An 18,073-nucleotide genomic window follows, 5' to 3' on the forward strand; every position below is an offset into this window, starting at 1 on the left:
TCCCCTCACTCTCCTTTTGTTCTCTGTGGCCCAGAGGCTTTAATTAAGGTGTGTGAGAGAGGAGGAGGGAGAGGGAGAGAGGGAGAGAGAGGGAGAGAGAGAGAGAGAGAGAGAGAGAGAGAGAGAGAGAGAGAGAGAATATGAATTCAAGAGCAACTTACCAGTGGGTACACCAATGAGAATTCTGACTTTCTCTCCACCAGCAACCGTTAACTGCCTATAGCTCTTTGGGGAGGGTGGAGCCTTATGGGCCCCTCCTCTGTCCATAATGATGGAATGTTGAGAGGCCCAATCCTGCACAGCTAATGATTGCTGCTGTGAAAAGCTTACCTTAGACAGGGGTTCTCTGTTATGAAGTTCCTGGAACTCACTATGTAGACCAGGCTAGCCTCAGACTCATGGAGATCCACCTACCTCTGCTTCCTGAGTACAGGGTATCATATACCTTAGGTGGTCCAGGAACTGGTTGAACTACTGATCCCCTTGCTGCACCTCTGGAGTGTGGATTACCAGCCTATGTGCCACCACCTGGGCATAGTGACTGAGCCCTGGACCTGTGTTGTGCTGGGTCAGCACTCTCCCTACTGAGCTACATCCCCAAGATGCTTTGTATCCCATCCCAAGCCCCCCATTCCTGTGTGGCTCTGTTGTCTCTGAGGGTCTGCAGTCAGAGGAGCCAGGGCTCCTTACCGTGTAATGATCCTAGTTAAGTGGTCTTCTCTTGAGGGTCTGCAAGTGTCTAACCCGGATGGGTCTTGGGAAGTGCTTTGACTTACCCGTGGATACCAGGCTGCCCACTGACAACAGCACAGACAGGTAGTACAGTTCAGGGCTGGTTTTCTCCTGTATGAAATGCAAAAAGCGCCATCAGAAGCACCTTTGTTGTTTGGCCAGTGGTGACTGGTTTGGGTTTTGTTTGACTTCTTGTTGTTTGTATTTTCGAGACAGGATCTCACTATGTAGCTCTGGCTGTTCTGAAACTCACTCTGTAGACCAGGTTACACAAAAACTCGCAGAGATCTGCCTTTCTCTGCCTCCCAGTGCTGGGATGAAAGGTGTGTGGCTCCACCGCCTGGGTTTCTTTGGGTTTTGGTTTAGTGTATCTGTGTAGGCAGTCTACCCAGAGTCTGCTGTCCTGCTGCTCTGCCTCCCAAGTTCTGCAGTCACAGGCACGTGCTCTACAGGAGTCTTGTCACATTTATTGTCAATAGTTACCAAAAAGGGTTTTTAGGGCCAGCAGGAGGGCTTAATGGATATGGTACTTTGAATGTAATTGGTCCCCGTAATCTCACAGGGAGTGGCCCTATTAGGAGGTGTGTCTTTGTTGGAGTGGGCATGGCCTTGTTGGAGGAAGGGTGTCACTGAGGGGGTGAGCTTTGAGGTTTCCTATGCTCAGGACACCACCCAGTGTCTCAGTTGACTTCCTGTTGCCTGTGAATGTAGGACTTCAGCTGCTACTCCAGCACCATGTCTGCCTGTGTGGTGCCACGCTCCCCACCGTGATTATAGTGGACTGGACCTCTAAAATTGTAAGTGAGCCATCCCAATTAAATGTTTTCTTTATAAAAGTTGCCATGGTCATGGTGTCTTTCCCAGCCATAGAAACCCTAACTAAGACAGTAGGTAAAGGTGATTGCTGCCAAGCCGGATGACCTGAGTTCAATACTGCATGGTGGAAGAGGAACATCTACTCCTCAGAGTCAGCTTTGACCTCCACTTGCTTGCCATGCCTTAAGTTTCCAAGTACACATCACGAACACACACAATAGTGATATAGTTTTAAATTTTTTAAAAGATAAAATTCTACTAAAGTAGAAATCACTCACAATAAGAAAAATCTTGGCCCAGTGTGGTGATGCAAACCTTTGATCCCAGCACTCTGGAGGTAAAGGTAGGTAGATCTCTGAGTTCTAGTCCAGCCAAGGCTACAAAGAGAGACTCTGTTTCAAAAAACAAACAACAACAAGCAAAACAACAACAAGACCACCATCACCACCAAAAACAACCAAAATGTCATTTGGGGATGTTTTTAGGAACATGCTGGCATAACCCCAGGTCTCACACATGCTATGCATGTTCTCTACCAATGAGCTATAACCCATACCCTTTTAAAAAATAGTTTCTTTCTTGTGCATGTGTGTGCATATTCATGTGTGTGTGAGGGTGTAATGTTTGTGCAAGTGTAAACCTGCATATAGAAGCAGGAGGATAGCTTCAGGTATCATCCTCAGGAATGCTGTTTGCCTCGTGCCATTAGTCTAGGCTAGCAACCCTTGACCCCCCGGGATCCGCCTGTCTTCACCTCCCCAACACTGGAATTACAACATGTACCAGCACACCCAGCCTTTCCATCCTGTCTTCTGAGGATCAAATCCAGGCCTTGCATGTGAGGCAAGCGCTTCACCAGCTGAGCTCTCCCTCCTGCCTCTAGGATGTTTTTGTCTTTCCTAAAGTAGCTGCGTTGTGCATAGATGAGGAATTCCATGCCTGCATATTTCTATTTTCTGCGTAAATAGATAGTAAATATTGAAAAGTCATGATTGTTTGTAACCAAGCTTTCAGAGTATGATGAGCCTTTTAAAATTCTTAAAGCCGGGAGATAGTGGTGCACTCCTTTAATCCCAGGACTTGTGAAGCAGAAATCTGCCTGAACAACCAGGGCTATACAGAGAAACCCTGATTGAAAAAACCTTAAAAAACAAAACAACAAACCAGGACCAGACCAGAGAGATGATTCCCTGGGTGAAGTGAGTGCTGCAGAGCCTGACAGCCCAAATATCCCTAGAGCCCATGGAAAAGATAGAAGAAGAGACCTGGCTCCTGTAATTGTGCTCTGGCCCCTTCAAATATTGTGGCATGCATGCAATCACACACACAGATAAATTAACGTTAGAAAATAAAAAAGCATACACAATCTGATGCCAAGACTGTTAATAGCACGGTGCACGCTCCTTCACCAAAGGACCCAACAGCAAACACTGAGAACGTTGTCCTCAGAGCCTGTGGGGCCGGCTCCGTCTGAGTAAGCAATATGATGAGGCCTGGAAGGACGGGACGGTGTGCTCAGAGACATGCGCTTCTTCCTTGTTTTGTTTTTGTATCTTGTAACACACTCTTACTATTGTAGCCCAGGCTAGCCTCAAGCTCCATCTTCTGAGTACTGGGATCACAGGTGTGCACCACTTGCCCAACCTCAGAAACAACATCTCTTTTTCAACATGACTTATTTTTATATATTTATTAAGAAGAGAGAGATGGATCAAAATCAAGATCTGTGTGTGGGCACAAGGACCACTCACTGGCTATATGTGGCAGGAGATCAGGAGACAGCATTGTGAAGTCTGTTGTCTCCTTCTTTTTACTTGGGATCCTGGAATAGAACTCCAGTTGCCAGGCCTGCCCAGCAAGCAGCCTTTACCTGCTGAGCCAGTGTGCTGCCCCAACACTATTACTGAATAAATAGCTAAATCCATAACTTTATTATAACTGTATAGGCTGTTGCAGGTCAGGCACAGCGGCACAGGCGTGTAATCCCAGCATTGAAGGCCGAGGGGCAGGAAGATTACCATGAGTTTGAGGCTAGTTGGAATACACAGTGAATTCAAGACCATCCATCTCAAGAAAGTAACACCTCACACCCCACCCCCAAAAATGAGGAGGGCGAAGAAAGGAGAAAAATGTGAGAATCCAGTGAAATACTAGGTTCAGCTTCAGTTTCACACTCTGATTGTAGGGTAACTATAAGGGCTGCTATCCAAGGAATTTAAGAGTCTCTTCATTCAAGGTTTTGTTTCATGTTTAGTGATGGTGCCAATCAAACCCAGGGCATCACACATAGCAGGCGAACATTCTGTCATTGTCTGCAACCCAGCCAACCACCGTAGTTTCCAGTGTCATTTTCTTGGGTGCCAGCCTGTGAACATCCCCAGAGCAGAAACCTCCTCTTGGCTGCTTCTGTCCCCACAGCGGGTACCAGATATAGACACCTGCTGAGCACCCACAGGCAGCTGCACACCTACCCAAAGTGAAGAAGGTGAAGACGATGCTGCCAACCAGGTTGGCCAGGAGAGGCTGACTGCAGTGCCGGGAGGATCTGGGCCTGCAAAGCAATTCACAGGCTGGTACCCTTCGCCCACCACTCGTTACAGAGCCCTCCATGTCTGAGGCACATCAGGAGCTCCCTCCCTGCCCTAACTACGCTGACAGTGGCTTCATCTTGGCTTGATAATGAGTCTCATTCGTCAAAGCTGGGAAATAATGCTGAGGTTTCCTAATCCTTATTTGATGGTTTGGGAAAAAGGGCTTTGTAGAAATTCTGACCTTTGGGAGTAAAGAACTGTGCTGTGTTGTGTTCAAACCTCTTGTGGTAGACTTGTGTTGAGTAATTCCAGCAGCTCATGCCTTTGCTTTGCATCCCCATCAGGCCAGTGAATTCTCAGTTTTCAGATTTTTGAGCAATTTTCACATCTTTAAGATTGTGACTCTTTACTTTAAGCAAATAGATTATGTTTGCTTTGTTTCCTCAATGAAAGTTGTTAGTGGACGGTGTCTACCCACTACCATTGTTAGTGGACGGTCTCTACCCACTACCATTGTTAGTAGATGGTCTCTGGCCTCCACTGTGATTAGTGGACGGTCTCTGGCCTTCACCGTGGTTAGTGGATGGTCTCTGGCCTCCACTGTGGTTAGTGGACCATCTGTGGCCTCCACGGTGGTTAGTGGACAATCTCTGGCCTCCATGACTAAGCTCTAGCACTGAATTGTATCATACATCAGTTCAGAATCCAGTTGATTGATTGAGTGTGCCTGCTTTCCCCTTGGCCCTGTAGACATTAGCTAACACTTAGGCCCTTGGGACTGGCCTCTGGGGAATCCATGAATAGAGACATTGGTGCCCTCACAGTCTCTTATACAGGAAGTCAATATGTGTTAAAGTTAAACTTGATCTGTCAAAACCTCTTCAACCTTCATCCTACTGAGATTTCAAGAATGCAGAGAGGTGGACTTGACTGCCACCAATAACAGGAGCAGAGACAATGGGACAGGCAGTGCTCAGGCTTGACGGGAATGTCAAGGAACACCTGCACCACCCCGCAGATAAGCCTGCCTGGGCTGACTCACCTTAGCAGCACGTAGAACTGGAGCGTCAGGGTGCTGATCCCAAACAGGAGCACCACCACCTGGCTGCACAGCAAGGGGACAGGAGGTACACCTTTATGACCTTGAGGAACCAAATTCAAGTTGTTTCATGCTAATTAAACCACAGGGAGGGTTTTAAACCAGGCAAGAGTGAATTGCCACGCACTGCAGTCTCCAGTGAGACGTACCTGTTAATACCTAAGCAAAAATTCCTAGCTGCCATTTTTGAGCTCGCTGAGAAATCTGGGGGACCTTGATTCCGTTACCGTAGTTAATGTCAGGAAGCAGCATACAAGTAATAAGAAGTATTCATTCAAAGTAAGCATAAATAGAAAAGCAAAACTAAAAAGTTAATATTTGAATTGGATAGATATATTGAATATCTTATATATGCTATCTTATTCAATATTCACAAAGTTCTGCAAGGTAAGGACTATGCCCACTCCCTCGTGCCCTTTTCTTTTTCTATTTTCTTTTTTTACAAATAGGGCTCACTACATATCCTTGACTGGCCAGAAACTCCCTATGTAGACCAGGCTAGCCTTGAACTCACAAAGGTCTGCCTGCTTCTGCCTTCCGAGTGCTGGGATTAAAGACAAGCACCACCACGTGAGCATGTACACATGAGTGTATATCACTTTTTTAAAGACTGAGTCTTACTATGTCCCCATGTTTGCCTTGAACTCATAGGCTAAAGCAGTCCTCTGCTTCAGCTTGCCAAGTACTGGGACTAGAAAGGAACACGTCACCAAGACTCGAACAGCCTTGCCTCCTGCTGGTGTCAACCACAGTGTGACTGACAGACCCAGGTAGCCTGCTTGCCACAACCTGCAGACCAGATGGGAATCAGGGCTAGCTGCTGCAAATGCTGGTTTTTACATAGTAGTCCGACCCCTCCCCCATAGCCATTTCCACTGTAGCTGTAGGGCCGAATGACTTTCGGATGTTCATAGAAAACAATTATTGCACCTTCAGGTGAAGGGGCTCAATACCTTCAAAATCTACACTGCTTAAAACAGCTGCAGCAGCAGCATCAGAACGAGTATGGGATCATACTTCAGGTTACTAGTTTGAAAGAAACAACGTCCTGTTAGAGGGTGGTGTGGCTGGGCAGGTCCTTTAACAGTGGGCCAACACGGCTTCAGACTGAGCATCCGGAAGTGGGAGGAAGAGAGCCCAGCCCAGTCACGGTGCTCTTTGAAACAGCTGTAGTTGTGAGTTAATGTTTTCCAAGGTGTTACATTAACGTTTCCACCACGGTGTCTTTAAAACCCAAAAGATGGGTGAATTACAAGTAAATTTTAGTTAAACTTGAAGACGACCCCAGGAAGCAATGAGCCTTTTGACGCAGTGTGCTGGGGAGGAACACTTACAGCCTGAGCCGATGCGACCTCGGCAGCCAGCAGTGCAGGTGGTAGGCTGTGTGCACCAAACAAAAGTGAATCATGGCGACCCTGGTCCGATGGCGTTCAGAACAGTTCTGTCTGAGATTCCACACCCATCCGTCACCTCCATGTTGGGACGGGCCACAGTGTAGGAGCTCACTGTGGCTGGAGGGTCGAGAGACTCTGTGAGATGACTGAGTTGCTGAGGCCGGGATGGACATCTGAGACAGGTCACCAGTGTGACAAAGGACAAAGACTGCCTCCTGTATGCTTGAGAGATCAGCTTCCACCAGCCTCCTCATTCCCCAAGGGGAAGGAAACCTGAGCTCATCCCCAAAGCAGAGTGGGGCTGGGAGCGTTTTGTTCCGTCTCTGTTTCAGGACCCCAGCTGGCTCCTTGACTCCCCCACACCATGCTCTTAGCCTTACCTTCCTTCCACTCTGCCACCCTTGGGGCATAATGTCTAGAGCCTGACTTGAACGTGCCCAGGGCTGGCGGACACCCCAGTTCCCTAGGCCACAGTTTTACAGAGATGCTGCCTTTTTTTGAGACAGGTTGGCTTTGAGCTTCTGATCCTTCTATTTCTTCCAGCTCTCCAACAGGTACTTTGTATGGGAAATGGATAGAGCTAACACTAGAAGGGGCAGGCTTTGGGGACCCTGGTTTTGTGATGAAGAGTGAGGTGGGTCTTTGAAATCCTGGGTTTTTGTTGTTATTGTTTTTTTTCGAGACAGGGTTTCTCTGTAGCTTTGGAGCCTGTCCTGGAACTAGCTCTTGTAGACCAGGTTGGCCTCAAACTCACAGAGATCCGCCTGCCTCTGCCTCCCAAGTGCTGGGATTAAAGGTATGCACCTTTGTTGAATTTGGCTTGATTCAGGAAATAACCAGACCAGCTTAAAGATAAATAATTGTATTTTTAATTGTTATAAGGGGAAACTCACACCACAAGAATGGGAAGTCCGAGTTCCTCTGTTTTCTGGCAGGAGTCACCCAGAGAGAGCACCTGGTCCGTCCCAGTTTTCTTCCTGGGCTCCAGGTAGCCACGCCTTAAGAGGCTCCACTTCTTAAAGGTGATTGGTTAACAGAGTTCCCCCATCACACTTTGTTTCACAGCATAGGCTTGGCCCTGTCTACACAAGGCTTGTCCACTTTCTCTTTCTCCACCATGTGATGCAACCAGGATGCTGGTGCTATGTTCTTAGGCCTATGGAATCTCTTTAAAATGTACCTAACCCTTAGTTATGACGCCATATTTGTGATCCCAGCACTTAGAACACGAAAGCAAGAGGATGAGGATCAGGAGTTCAAAATTATCCTCCACTACATAGCCAGTTTTAAGCCAGCCTGGGCTATGAGACTTTGTCTCTGTCTCCTCCTGTGTCCTTCTCCCACATTCTGAAATTAGGGACATGCTATCCTCTAGCATGTTATTATGTGTTACTCTATGACATAATGGCCGCAGTGCTAGGCTCAGTTAACATGCCCTCTTCTGCTGTATTCTTTTGGGCAAAGTGAATCATAAGGAATAGAGTTAATCCCATTCCACTTGGTAGGAACTGCACGCTTATATAGACAGAGGTCAGAAAGTGAAGCCAGTTCTGCAGTTCATCCCCATCAGTGAAGTGTCGAGTATTTGCCCTGTTTGCAGGGAGAACTTGGCGGATGTCAAGAGATCTGTAAACGAGCTTGTTTCCTTTCTCCTTTGTAGACGACAGCAATGGTGTCAGAGGTCTCCATTTAGATCGGCAGCTACAAACTTGTCGCCATGGACACGTCCGGGAAGACCGATGTGGTTCTTCTGGCCTGTGGCTCTTTCAATCCCATCACCAACATGCACCTCAGGCTGTTTGAGCTGGGCAAGGACTACATGAATGCAACAGGTAGCTTACGATTAGAGACGGGGCTGGAGCGATGGCTCAAAGGTCTTCCAGAGGTCCTGAGTTCAGTTCCCAGCAACCACGTGGTGGCTCACAACCATCTGTAGTGAGATCTGAGGCCCTCTTCTGGCCTGCAGACATACATGCAGGTAGAAACACTGTATAATAATAAATAATAAGTCTTTAAAATAAAATAAAATGTGAAAAAATGAATTTAAAAATAAAAAAGACTATAGATGAAGTAGGGCGGTGGTGGCGCACGCCTTTAACCCCAGAACTCGGGAGGCAGAGGCAGGTGGATCTCTGTGAGTTTGCAGCGAATCTGGTCTACAGACTAAGTTTCAGCCAAGGCTACACAGAGAAACTGTCTCTAAAAAAAAAAAAAAAAAAAGACTAGCAACGCATTTAACTATTCAGTGTGATACCTGACCCTGGACACAGTGTGTTCCTATGTTTCCTGACGTAGAAAATTAGCCAAAAAAGCCAACGGGACTGGTATGTACCAGTTCCTGCTTCCCAAATGCATATACAGAGCCAGATTTCTGATGCAAATTACATGAGGGTTTTTAATATTATTTCAACTCAAGTTTGGACTCCACCTCCACCACATCAACACAGTGGGTGAGGGAAGTGTAGCCCCGAACCCGGGGAAGGAAAAACACCACAATCCAGGGAGTTCAGTTCTATCGTCCTGGGATTGGGTGAGGAATACATAGGGTAAGGGTAAGAACGCATTGGCCAGTTTTGGGGCATGAAAACCTAACAAAGAGCCATAAATTACTGACAAGGTATGTTCAAGGATAGGATGCCTCCCAAGAACATCTGGACCTCGTTAACTTTTATGGCCCTGCTCCCTATCTTCTTAATTGGCCATTTTTAGGGCGTCTGTTCAGATTTCTGCTATCACAGCACATTTCTGGAGCTGAGATCTGCTCTCCTCCCCCCAGCTCATTATATGGCTTAAGATGAAGCCCCTTCTTTAAAATGGAGTTTGCAAGGTCAGGTCCTCACAGGGCCAGCAGAGGTAGCTCAGCAGGAAAAGTACATGTTGTAAAGTATGTATGTGAATAAGGCCGGGCCGAGCATGGTGGAGCTCTCAGCACTTGCAAGTCTGAGGCAGGTGGATCTCTGTGAGTCAGACCAGCCTGGTCTATATATATAGCAAGTTCCAGGGCAGCCATGACTGCACAGTGAGACCTTGAAGGGTGGTGGGGCAGGGCTGGGCAGACACTGTCCAGAAAGTTCTTGCTAGATGTGGTCAAGCACCTAGGTGAGGAGAGACAGATCCCTGCCTCTGGTCTAGGTGAACAGGCAAATTGAGTCAGGCTTTTTAACAAGGGAGTTCAATTCTGGTTGGAATTCTGACCAACAAGAACTCTAAATATAAGTCATGTCAGCCAACCCAGAGTATGTGTGTAAGGGGTGTGGGGCTTTAGTTGGAGAAGGTGGAGGTTGTGTACAGTGTGCATGTGTGTGCTCAACACTACAGACTTGCACACTTAAAATACTGTAAATGATAACTTTTGTAATATGTAGTACAGTTTCTTTTCTAATTTAAGAATGTGTTTCTTTGCATGTGCAGGTCTTGGGTGAGACATGCTACACAGGTCAGTTGGAGATGTCTGTTCTCTCCTCTCACCAGGAGTGTCCTGGGGATTGAACTCAGACCATCAGTCTTGACGGCATACCCCTTGACCCATTGAGCCATCTTGCCAGAGTCTTACCACAGTTTCAGTTAGCTACTAATTTGACTCTTTGTTTAAAAAAAGGGGGGATTATAACTATAAAATAACATCAATCATACTTCCTGTCCATTAAATCTGATTTGTTATCCCTAATATCAAGCCAACTCTTTATCCAGGAAAATACAGAGTTATCAAAGGTATAATTTCACCTGTTGGCGATGCGTACAGGAAGAAAGGCCTCATCCCTGCCCACCACCGAGTTATCATGGCAGAACTTGCCACCAAGAATTCCCACTGGGTGGAAGTGGACACGTGGGAAAGTCTTCAGAAGGAGTGGGTGGAGACTGTGAAGGTGCTCAGGTAACCCCGCTACAGTCCACGTCATTGGTTCTGGGGAAGGGAGAGGGGACTGGACGCTCCTGTTGCCGTGTTTGCAGTTCTGCCTGCTTCTGGTTGTCAGGTCTGTGAGGTGTCACCAAGCGTCTTAGTGTTCTGTTGCTGTGAAGAGACACCCTGACCAAGGCTGTGCTTGTAAGAGGAAGCATTTAATTGGGGGCTGGCTTACAGTTTCAGAGGTTTGGTCCATTACGTCCTGGCAGGGAGCACAGCGGCACATCTTGTGCCTGATGCGTGCCTAAGTGTGGCTAAGAGCTACATTCTAATCAGCAGACCAAGAGAGAGTCAGGCTTTGGCATACAGGCTTTTGAAACCTCAAAGCCCACCCACAGTGTAGGCAGAGGAGACTGCACGTTCTTTTTCTGGCCACCCAGCCCTGAATAATCACACAGATATATATTAATTACAACACCATTTGGCCAATAGCTTAGACATATTCCACGCTAACTCTTATATCTTAAATTAACCCATGTCTATTATTCTGTGTGTGGCATACTGGGTAAAGTTCCAGGAGTCTGTCTCCTTCAGCAGCTACATGAAGTCTCTCTGACTGCGCCTACTCTCTCTAAATATATCTTTTCCCTCCTGGCTATATTCTGCCCTGCCATAGGCTGAAACAGCTTTATTCATTAACCAATAAAAGCAGCACATGAAGCTAGGTGGTGGTGGCACATGCCTTTAATCCCAGCACTCAGGAGGCAGAGGCAGGCAGATCTCTGGGAGTTTGAGGCCAGTATGGTCTACAGAGCAAGTTCCAGGACAGGCTCCAAAGCTTCAGAGAAACCCTGTCTCGAAGAAAAAAAAAAAGAAAAAAGCACATACACAGAAGGCCATCCCCCATCACCACAGTGACATACTTATACTTCCAACAAGACCCCACCTTCTAACCTTTCCAATCCTTTCAAATAAGTGCCAGGCCCTAGTGACTAAGCATTTAGATGTATGAGCCTGTGGGGGCCATTCTTTTTCACTGCACCAAGGCTGCTCCTTCCTACAGCAAGTTACCCCAGGCTGCAGAGCACAGCAGCAGAACACGGGCACACCTGAGTGTCTTTCAGCATGGGTGAGATATTGACATGTTTGTTCCTCAGAGATATCTCTGTCAGAGAGTAAAGGAAGCCAGCCTGGCCTTCCTGCCTGAAGGGAGAAAGACAGAATTCCTCAGGATATTGTAGTCGTCTGTCTTCTTAGCTGTGGAAGAGGGAAGGAGATGGCTTAACGGGGAGGTTGGAGCGTGGCCTACCTCTCAAGACAGCAATTATTTCAAAAGGCCAGGGTTCACAGCCCGAAGACATGACGTCAAGACTCCCTCCCTGCAGCCCTCTCTGGGACAGGGTTCACTCAGAAGCCATCTGAAACGTGACTTGACAGTTCTCCACTTAGGACCCTGGCTCTCTGTGCTCGTCGTCACCATGTTCAATTAGACCAGATCAGGGAAACTTCCTGCCAGCCATCCCCAAACTTAGAAATGTCTGAGCTTTGCTCTGTTCTCGGGATTTGCTCAGGGAAGTGTGCTGGATGTTCTGAAGACGCTCCTCTGCCCACATCCCTCTCACAGCAGCTTTCTCTCTCTCTCTGTTTTTGTGTTTGCTTGCTTTATGTTTGTTTTGGTTTTTTGAGACAGGGTTTCTCTGTGCAACAGCCTTAGCTGTCCTGGAATTATCTCTGTAGACCAGGCTGACCTCAAACTCACAGAGATCCGCCTGCCTCTGCCTCCTGAGTGCAGGGATTAAAGGTGTGCGCCACCACGGCCTGGCCTATCATTTTTAATAAGGAGGAGTGTCGGGCATTGCTTGCCCAGGATCCAGCCCAACCTTGTGTGTTGCTTCCTGGAGCACACAGGAGGCTCTCCAGACCTCCGTGCTCAGACCTTTGAAACCAGCCCAGTGAAGGGAGCGATGTCTCTAATAGTCTTGAGAGAGAGTTAAGGGGATTTCTGGAAAACTTTTGTCTAATGCCTGTTCTTAGGATTCTCACTCCTCCAGACTGGCTGAATAAGGTCAGAGAAAGCCACAGAAACCCTTCTCATTGAGATCCACATGTTAGAGACTGGGGGCTGCAGAGTGGCCCTTGCACGGTCAGAGCAGGACCTCTGTGGGTCCTGGAGGATGCTGCGGTGTGACAGTGGCATCGGTCTCATCCACAGCAGCTCAGCCACACGGGAAGTTTCCATGAGGAGCATGGGCTGGTGTTAGGGTAGGGTGGGGCATTGAGCCAGAAGGTAAAAGCTACCTGGATGTGTTGGGGCTTCCTTTTCAGCATTGACAGGAAAGCGGTCTCCCTGCTAATGGTAAAACCTCTCCTTGGGGACTGTGCTCTTGTTTCAGCACCACTCGTCCCTCTCTGGCCCCGTGGTGACTGGTGTCTCTTACATGTTCAGTGTGACTGTTAGTCTGGGGCGGGGTTAAGGGCGTGGAGGGTTGCCCACTGTTGGTTCTAGAGGTGTGGGCCATACTGTGGGGTAGCTTTGCCCCTGCTGCCAGCCCCGGCTCCTGCAGTGCTGCTTCCTTTGCCGGCCTCAGGCACTTGCCCCTCCCAGTCCCTGTGCTTGCCCTGTTCTTCTTCACTACAAGATCTGGCCGTGGTCTTTAGTAGGCAAAGGTGCAGGCTCTAGTCCAGAGCGCTGCACTCAAATCCCAGTTCTGCTGAGCATAAGCTAAAAGACTGGGCAGTGTAACTAGCTCCTCTCTCAGTAGGGCTGATGGTAGCGCCTGTTCTCGGTCACTGTCAGGAACTCTGTTCCAAGCGGACTGCAGCTCTTTTTTTTTTTTAATGATTTATTTTTATTTTATATGCATCGGTGTTTTACCTGCCTTCATGTCTGTGTGAGGGTGTCAAATACCCTGAAATTGAAACTATAGACAGTTGTGAGCCGCCATATGGATGCTGGGATTTGAACCCATGTCCTCTGGAAGAATAGCTAGTGCTCTTAACCACTGAGCCATCTCTGGGCTGGAGAGATGGACCTGCAACTCTTTTTGTTGTTATTATTGTTGTTGCTGTTGCTATTGTTGCTGCTGTTTTGGGGGTTTTGGTTTTTTGAGACAGGGTTTCTCTGTGTAGCTTTGGAGCCTGTCCTGGAACTTGCTCTGTAGACCAGGCTGGCCTGTTTCTGTCTCCTGAGTGCTGGGATTAAAGGTGTGTGCCACCACTTCCCGGCAGACCTGCATCTCTTCAGTCTTCATCTTCCTCTCCATCACTACATGAGGAGTTGAGGAGATGGGGTCAGACGGTTGTGAAGAGGAATAACCACTAACTCCCCTGTCGCAGCACTCACACAAGAGTGCTTCAGAGAGCACGCTGACTTCAAGGAATGTTCTTTTTTTTAATTTTTTCTTTATTTAATGTACATTGGTGTTTTGTGTACGTGTATGTTTGTATGAGGGTGTACGATCCCTTGGAACTGGACAGTTGTGAGCCACTATGTGGGTGCTGGGAATTGAACCTGGGTCCTCTGGAAGAGCAGCCAGTCCTCTTAACCACTGAGCCATCTCTCCAGCCCCCAAAGAACATTCTTTTGTTTTGTCATCTTGTAGACACCATCAGGAGAAACTGGCAACTGGCAGCTGTGATCACCCACAAAGTTCACCTTCGCTGGACAGGCCTGGGCGGAAGAGGAAGTGGGCTGAACAAAAACAGGATTCTAGTCCAAAGAAGCCCCAAGAGTCCAAACCAACAGGTTTGTGGTGTCTTATCAGGATCCAGCCATTGCTCAGACTCCACAGTAGAGACCCCTGGGTAGTTTTATTTTACTCCATAGCTGCTGGATTCTGATGGTTGGGAAGGACGGAGTGGTTCTGGGGTAGAAGGCAGCAGATCTGCTTCTCACATGCACAGGCACGAGCACTTCAGTATGGGTGTTTATTAAGAAAACAAACCTGTCAGGTGGTGGCACTGCCTTTAACCCCAGCACTCAGGAGCAGAGGCACGTAGATCTCTGGGTTGGAGGCCAGTCTGGTCTACAGAGTGAGTTCCAGGACAGCCAGGACTGTTACACAGAGAAACTCTGTCTTGGGGGAAAAAGAGAGAGAGAGAGACAAGAAACCCTGAAGCTCTGTTTGGTTTTCTCTTCAAGGTGTACCCAGGGTGAAATTGCTGTGTGGGGCAGATTTACTGGAATCCTTTAGTGTGCCCAACTTGTGGAAGATCGAGGACATCACGCAAATTGTAGCCAACTATGGGCTCATATGTATCACGCGGGCCGGCAGTGATGCTCAGAAATTCATCTATGAGTCCGATGTGCTGTGGAGATACCAGAGCAACATCCACCTGGTGGATGAATGGATCACCAATGACATCTCATCCACTAAGATCCGGAGAGCTCTCAGAAGGGGCCAGAGCATCCGCTACTTGGTGCCAGACCTTGTCCAAGAGTACATAGAAAAGCATGATCTGTACAGCTCCGAGAGTGAGGACAGGAATGCCGGGGTCATTCTGGCTCCTCTGCAGAGGAACATTGCCGAGGCTAAGCACAACAGTTCCACAGCATGAAGCTCTGCTTGACGTCAGATGCTCTTGTGTGGATTCAAAACAACCCAGTATTAGTAACTCAGGGAAGGAATTGCCATCCTGTTTCATAAACGGAAGTTTAAAGGTTTGATTAAAAACTAACAGGAAATTCAGATCAGTTGCTGAGATCAGTGTTTTAGATAAGGTCACTAGAAAAAGAATAATTCCTCTTTAAAATAACAGCTGATTCACTGAAATGAAATCTCAGTCATGTTTACTCTAAATAAGTTTACTAAGAACAGACCCCATGGCTCTACCACACAAGAGAAGCAGATGTGAAAGCAAATCCATTCACAAGCCTCCCTGTAGGGTCTGGAGAGATGGCCCAGAGGTGAAGAGCATGCGATGCTCTTCCAGGGGACCCAGATTCGCTTCCCAGCACCCACACGGCAGCTCCCAACTGGCTGTAACTCCAGATTCGAGAGATCTGATGTCTTCTCTGGCCTTCGTGGGCTCCAGGCACACTCGTGCTGCACAGACATACATGCACGAGAACACCCACACAAGAAGAAGAAAGAAAAGTCTCACTTCAGCCAGGTCAGTGATGCACACCTGAGACCCCGGCTGTTCTAGGGGCTGACATATGAGATCACTTTGAACCCAGGAGTTTGAGATGACTCTAGACAACATAGACCCTTCCTAAGAAACAAAACAAAATCCTAGCTTTAGCTATGAAGAGACCTGACATGCTGTTTGTGCTTGGTGCTAGCCATCTTTATCCAGGATAGACAGAGGAAGGGATTCTTTAAATCACCTTGGCTGGGGCTGTAGCTCAGTTGGTAGAGCACTTGCACAGCAGGCCTGAGGCCCTGGGTTAAATTACCACATAGCTAGGCATGGCAGTGCACACCTGTGATTCAGGTGCTTGAGGACAAGCAGAAGGAGCAAATGTTCAGCGTCATCCTGGACGGCCTGCAAGTTTGAGACCATCAAGGGATGCTGGAGACCCTGTCTCTATAAAAATAAAATAAGTGATCCTGTAAAATGACCAGTGACCAGTGGTCCTCCAGCTCTGCAAAATGAAGGTTGTGAGTACACCCTGAAGAAGTCAGACTATACCACAGTTTTCCTTGCTCCACGGGCGAGATGGTGCAGTGGCCAAAGGTACCTGCTGCCAAGTCTTTCAACCTGAGTTCAAGCCCCAGGACCCACACAGTAGCAATAGAGAACCCATTCCTAAACAGTAGCTGACCTGCACGAGAGAAATAAAACCAAGCTGGTGAAGCTTTGCCTGGGTGTAGCTGCTTGAAACCCCGCTTTGGAGGCGGGGGTGGGGACAGGCTCTGCTTCAGATGTCGTCTTAGCAAAGCTTCGTTGCTGACTCTTCACCGTTCTTTTTAACTCTGGGGACAGCTTCAAAGACAATGTCTCAGTGCCTTTAAGAAAATTTCAAAGAAAAAAATAAAAAAAAATAAAAAAAAAAGAAAGTCTCAAAGAGCTGGGCAGTGGTGATGCACGCCTTTAATCCCAGCACTTGGAGGCTCTGTAGAGAAATCCTGTCCCAAAAAACAACAAATAAATGAAGGTGAAGAGCATTCATATTTTAACCAGCCGTTCTCTGTGGGTTTCTTTCTTTTTCTCCCCCAAGACAAGATTTCTCTGTGTAGCCCTGACTATCCCAGAACTCTGTAGACCAGGCTGGCCTTGAACTCTCAGAGACCCGGCTGCCTCTACCTCCCAAGTGCTGGGATTAAAAGCATCACCACCACTGTCCTCTTCACCTTTATTTATAATTTTATAAAATGTATTTATATTTAATAGACATTGTTGTTTTGCCCACATCTGTGTCAGTGTGAAGGTGTTGGGTCCCCTGGCACTAGAATTACAGACAGTTGTGAGCTGCCGTGTGGGTGGTGGGAATTGAACCTGGGTCCTCTGGAAGAGCAGCAGTGCTCTTAACTACTGAACCCTCTCTCCAGCCCCTATCTATAATTTTATAATTAAAAGATGAGTGAAGCTCCTAAGAACATGAGGAGTGGACTGGGTCAGCCCCAGCAGCCCTCCTTGCCTCGACCTTGGAGCCAGTGACTGCTGCTCCACCTGAAGCTGTCAGTTTCTGAAGAGCCCTGTGGTCTCTGTGCCAGCCGTGTGAATCTGCATGTCCTGCACCTATGCCGAGGAAGGGTCCATTGCCTCATCGTTTTTCTGGTGCTGTTTCTCTGACCCAATAACTGAGATCATAGCTTTTTGTTAAAACACAAAGTTATTACGTGATTTGTTACTGATTGAAATTTTACAGGAATTTGCCACATTTTTTGTTTTTTTCAGTTTGGATTTTCTCCTGGAAAACATAGTCAGTGCCTGGTGCGGTCTTCAGGGTCAGGCTGGCCCTGAATCATGGATTCAACCGGGTGGGGATGATGGGCACCAAGGACTGTGGGCCATTGTCTGCTCAGGTCCTCCTTCCCTAGGATCCAGCCCTGCAGTCGGCAGGGTTCTGTGTGTACTGTGCATGGTAGCCCCCAGAAATCTGCCCCACGGGCTTCTGACATTGTTAGGGAGTTCTAGAATGAGCCCTGAAGATCTTTCCCCGCAGTCAAATCAATGTGAGAATTTAATGGAGAAGCAGCCAGTGTGGCAAACACCACATGGTAGAAAAGCCTCATCTTGGCTCCTCCTGGTCCTCGCTGACTTCACCCAGGGTGTCTCTGAGTTGGTGTCTCTGGGAACCTCACTAGGTGTCTGGCACACATGTGATGGTCCTGTTTTTAGCAGCCACCAGAGGAGGGGGTGGTACTGGGTCAGTGTGGACTTTTATGAAAGTGGTCTTGCGATTGGTACAGGGGTAAAGTTAAACTTCTCAAATGGAAGCCGGGCGGTGGTGGCGCACACCTTTAATCCCAGCACTCGGGAAGCAGAGGCAGGCGGATCTCTGTGAGTTCGAGACCAGCCTGGTCTACAAGAGCTAGTTCCAGGACAGGCTCCAAAGCCACAGAGAAACCCTGTCTCGAAAAACCAAAAAAAACAAAAACAAAAACAAAAACTTCTCAAATGGACATGGTGGTGCACACCTTTAATCCCAGCACTCGGGAGGCAGAGTCAGGTGGATCTCTGTAAGTTTGAGGCCAGCCTGGTCTACAAG

The 18,073-nt window shown here is 47.8% G+C and overlaps 1 protein-coding gene across 1 annotated transcript in view; it reads left to right on the forward strand.

The window, feature by feature from the left end:
* The window catches only part of Nmnat1 (nicotinamide nucleotide adenylyltransferase 1), a 21,719-nt gene extending 5,499 nt beyond the window's left edge, over positions 1–16,220 (forward strand). The window contains exons 2-5 of the mRNA XM_005353690.3: positions 8,233–8,404; positions 10,263–10,446; positions 14,019–14,161; positions 14,558–16,220. Of these exons, the coding sequence (XP_005353747.1) occupies positions 8,290–8,404; positions 10,263–10,446; positions 14,019–14,161; positions 14,558–14,973 (858 nt within the window). The 5' untranslated portion in view covers positions 8,233–8,289 and the 3' untranslated portion in view covers positions 14,974–16,220. The remainder of the gene's footprint in view (positions 1–8,232; positions 8,405–10,262; positions 10,447–14,018; positions 14,162–14,557) is intronic.
* The last annotated feature ends 1,853 nt before the right edge of the window (positions 16,221–18,073 follow it).

This window comes from Microtus ochrogaster, chromosome 10, assembly GCF_000317375.1.
Source record: "Microtus ochrogaster isolate Prairie Vole_2 chromosome 10, MicOch1.0, whole genome shotgun sequence".
Lineage (NCBI taxonomy): Eukaryota > Metazoa > Chordata > Mammalia > Rodentia > Cricetidae > Microtus > Microtus ochrogaster.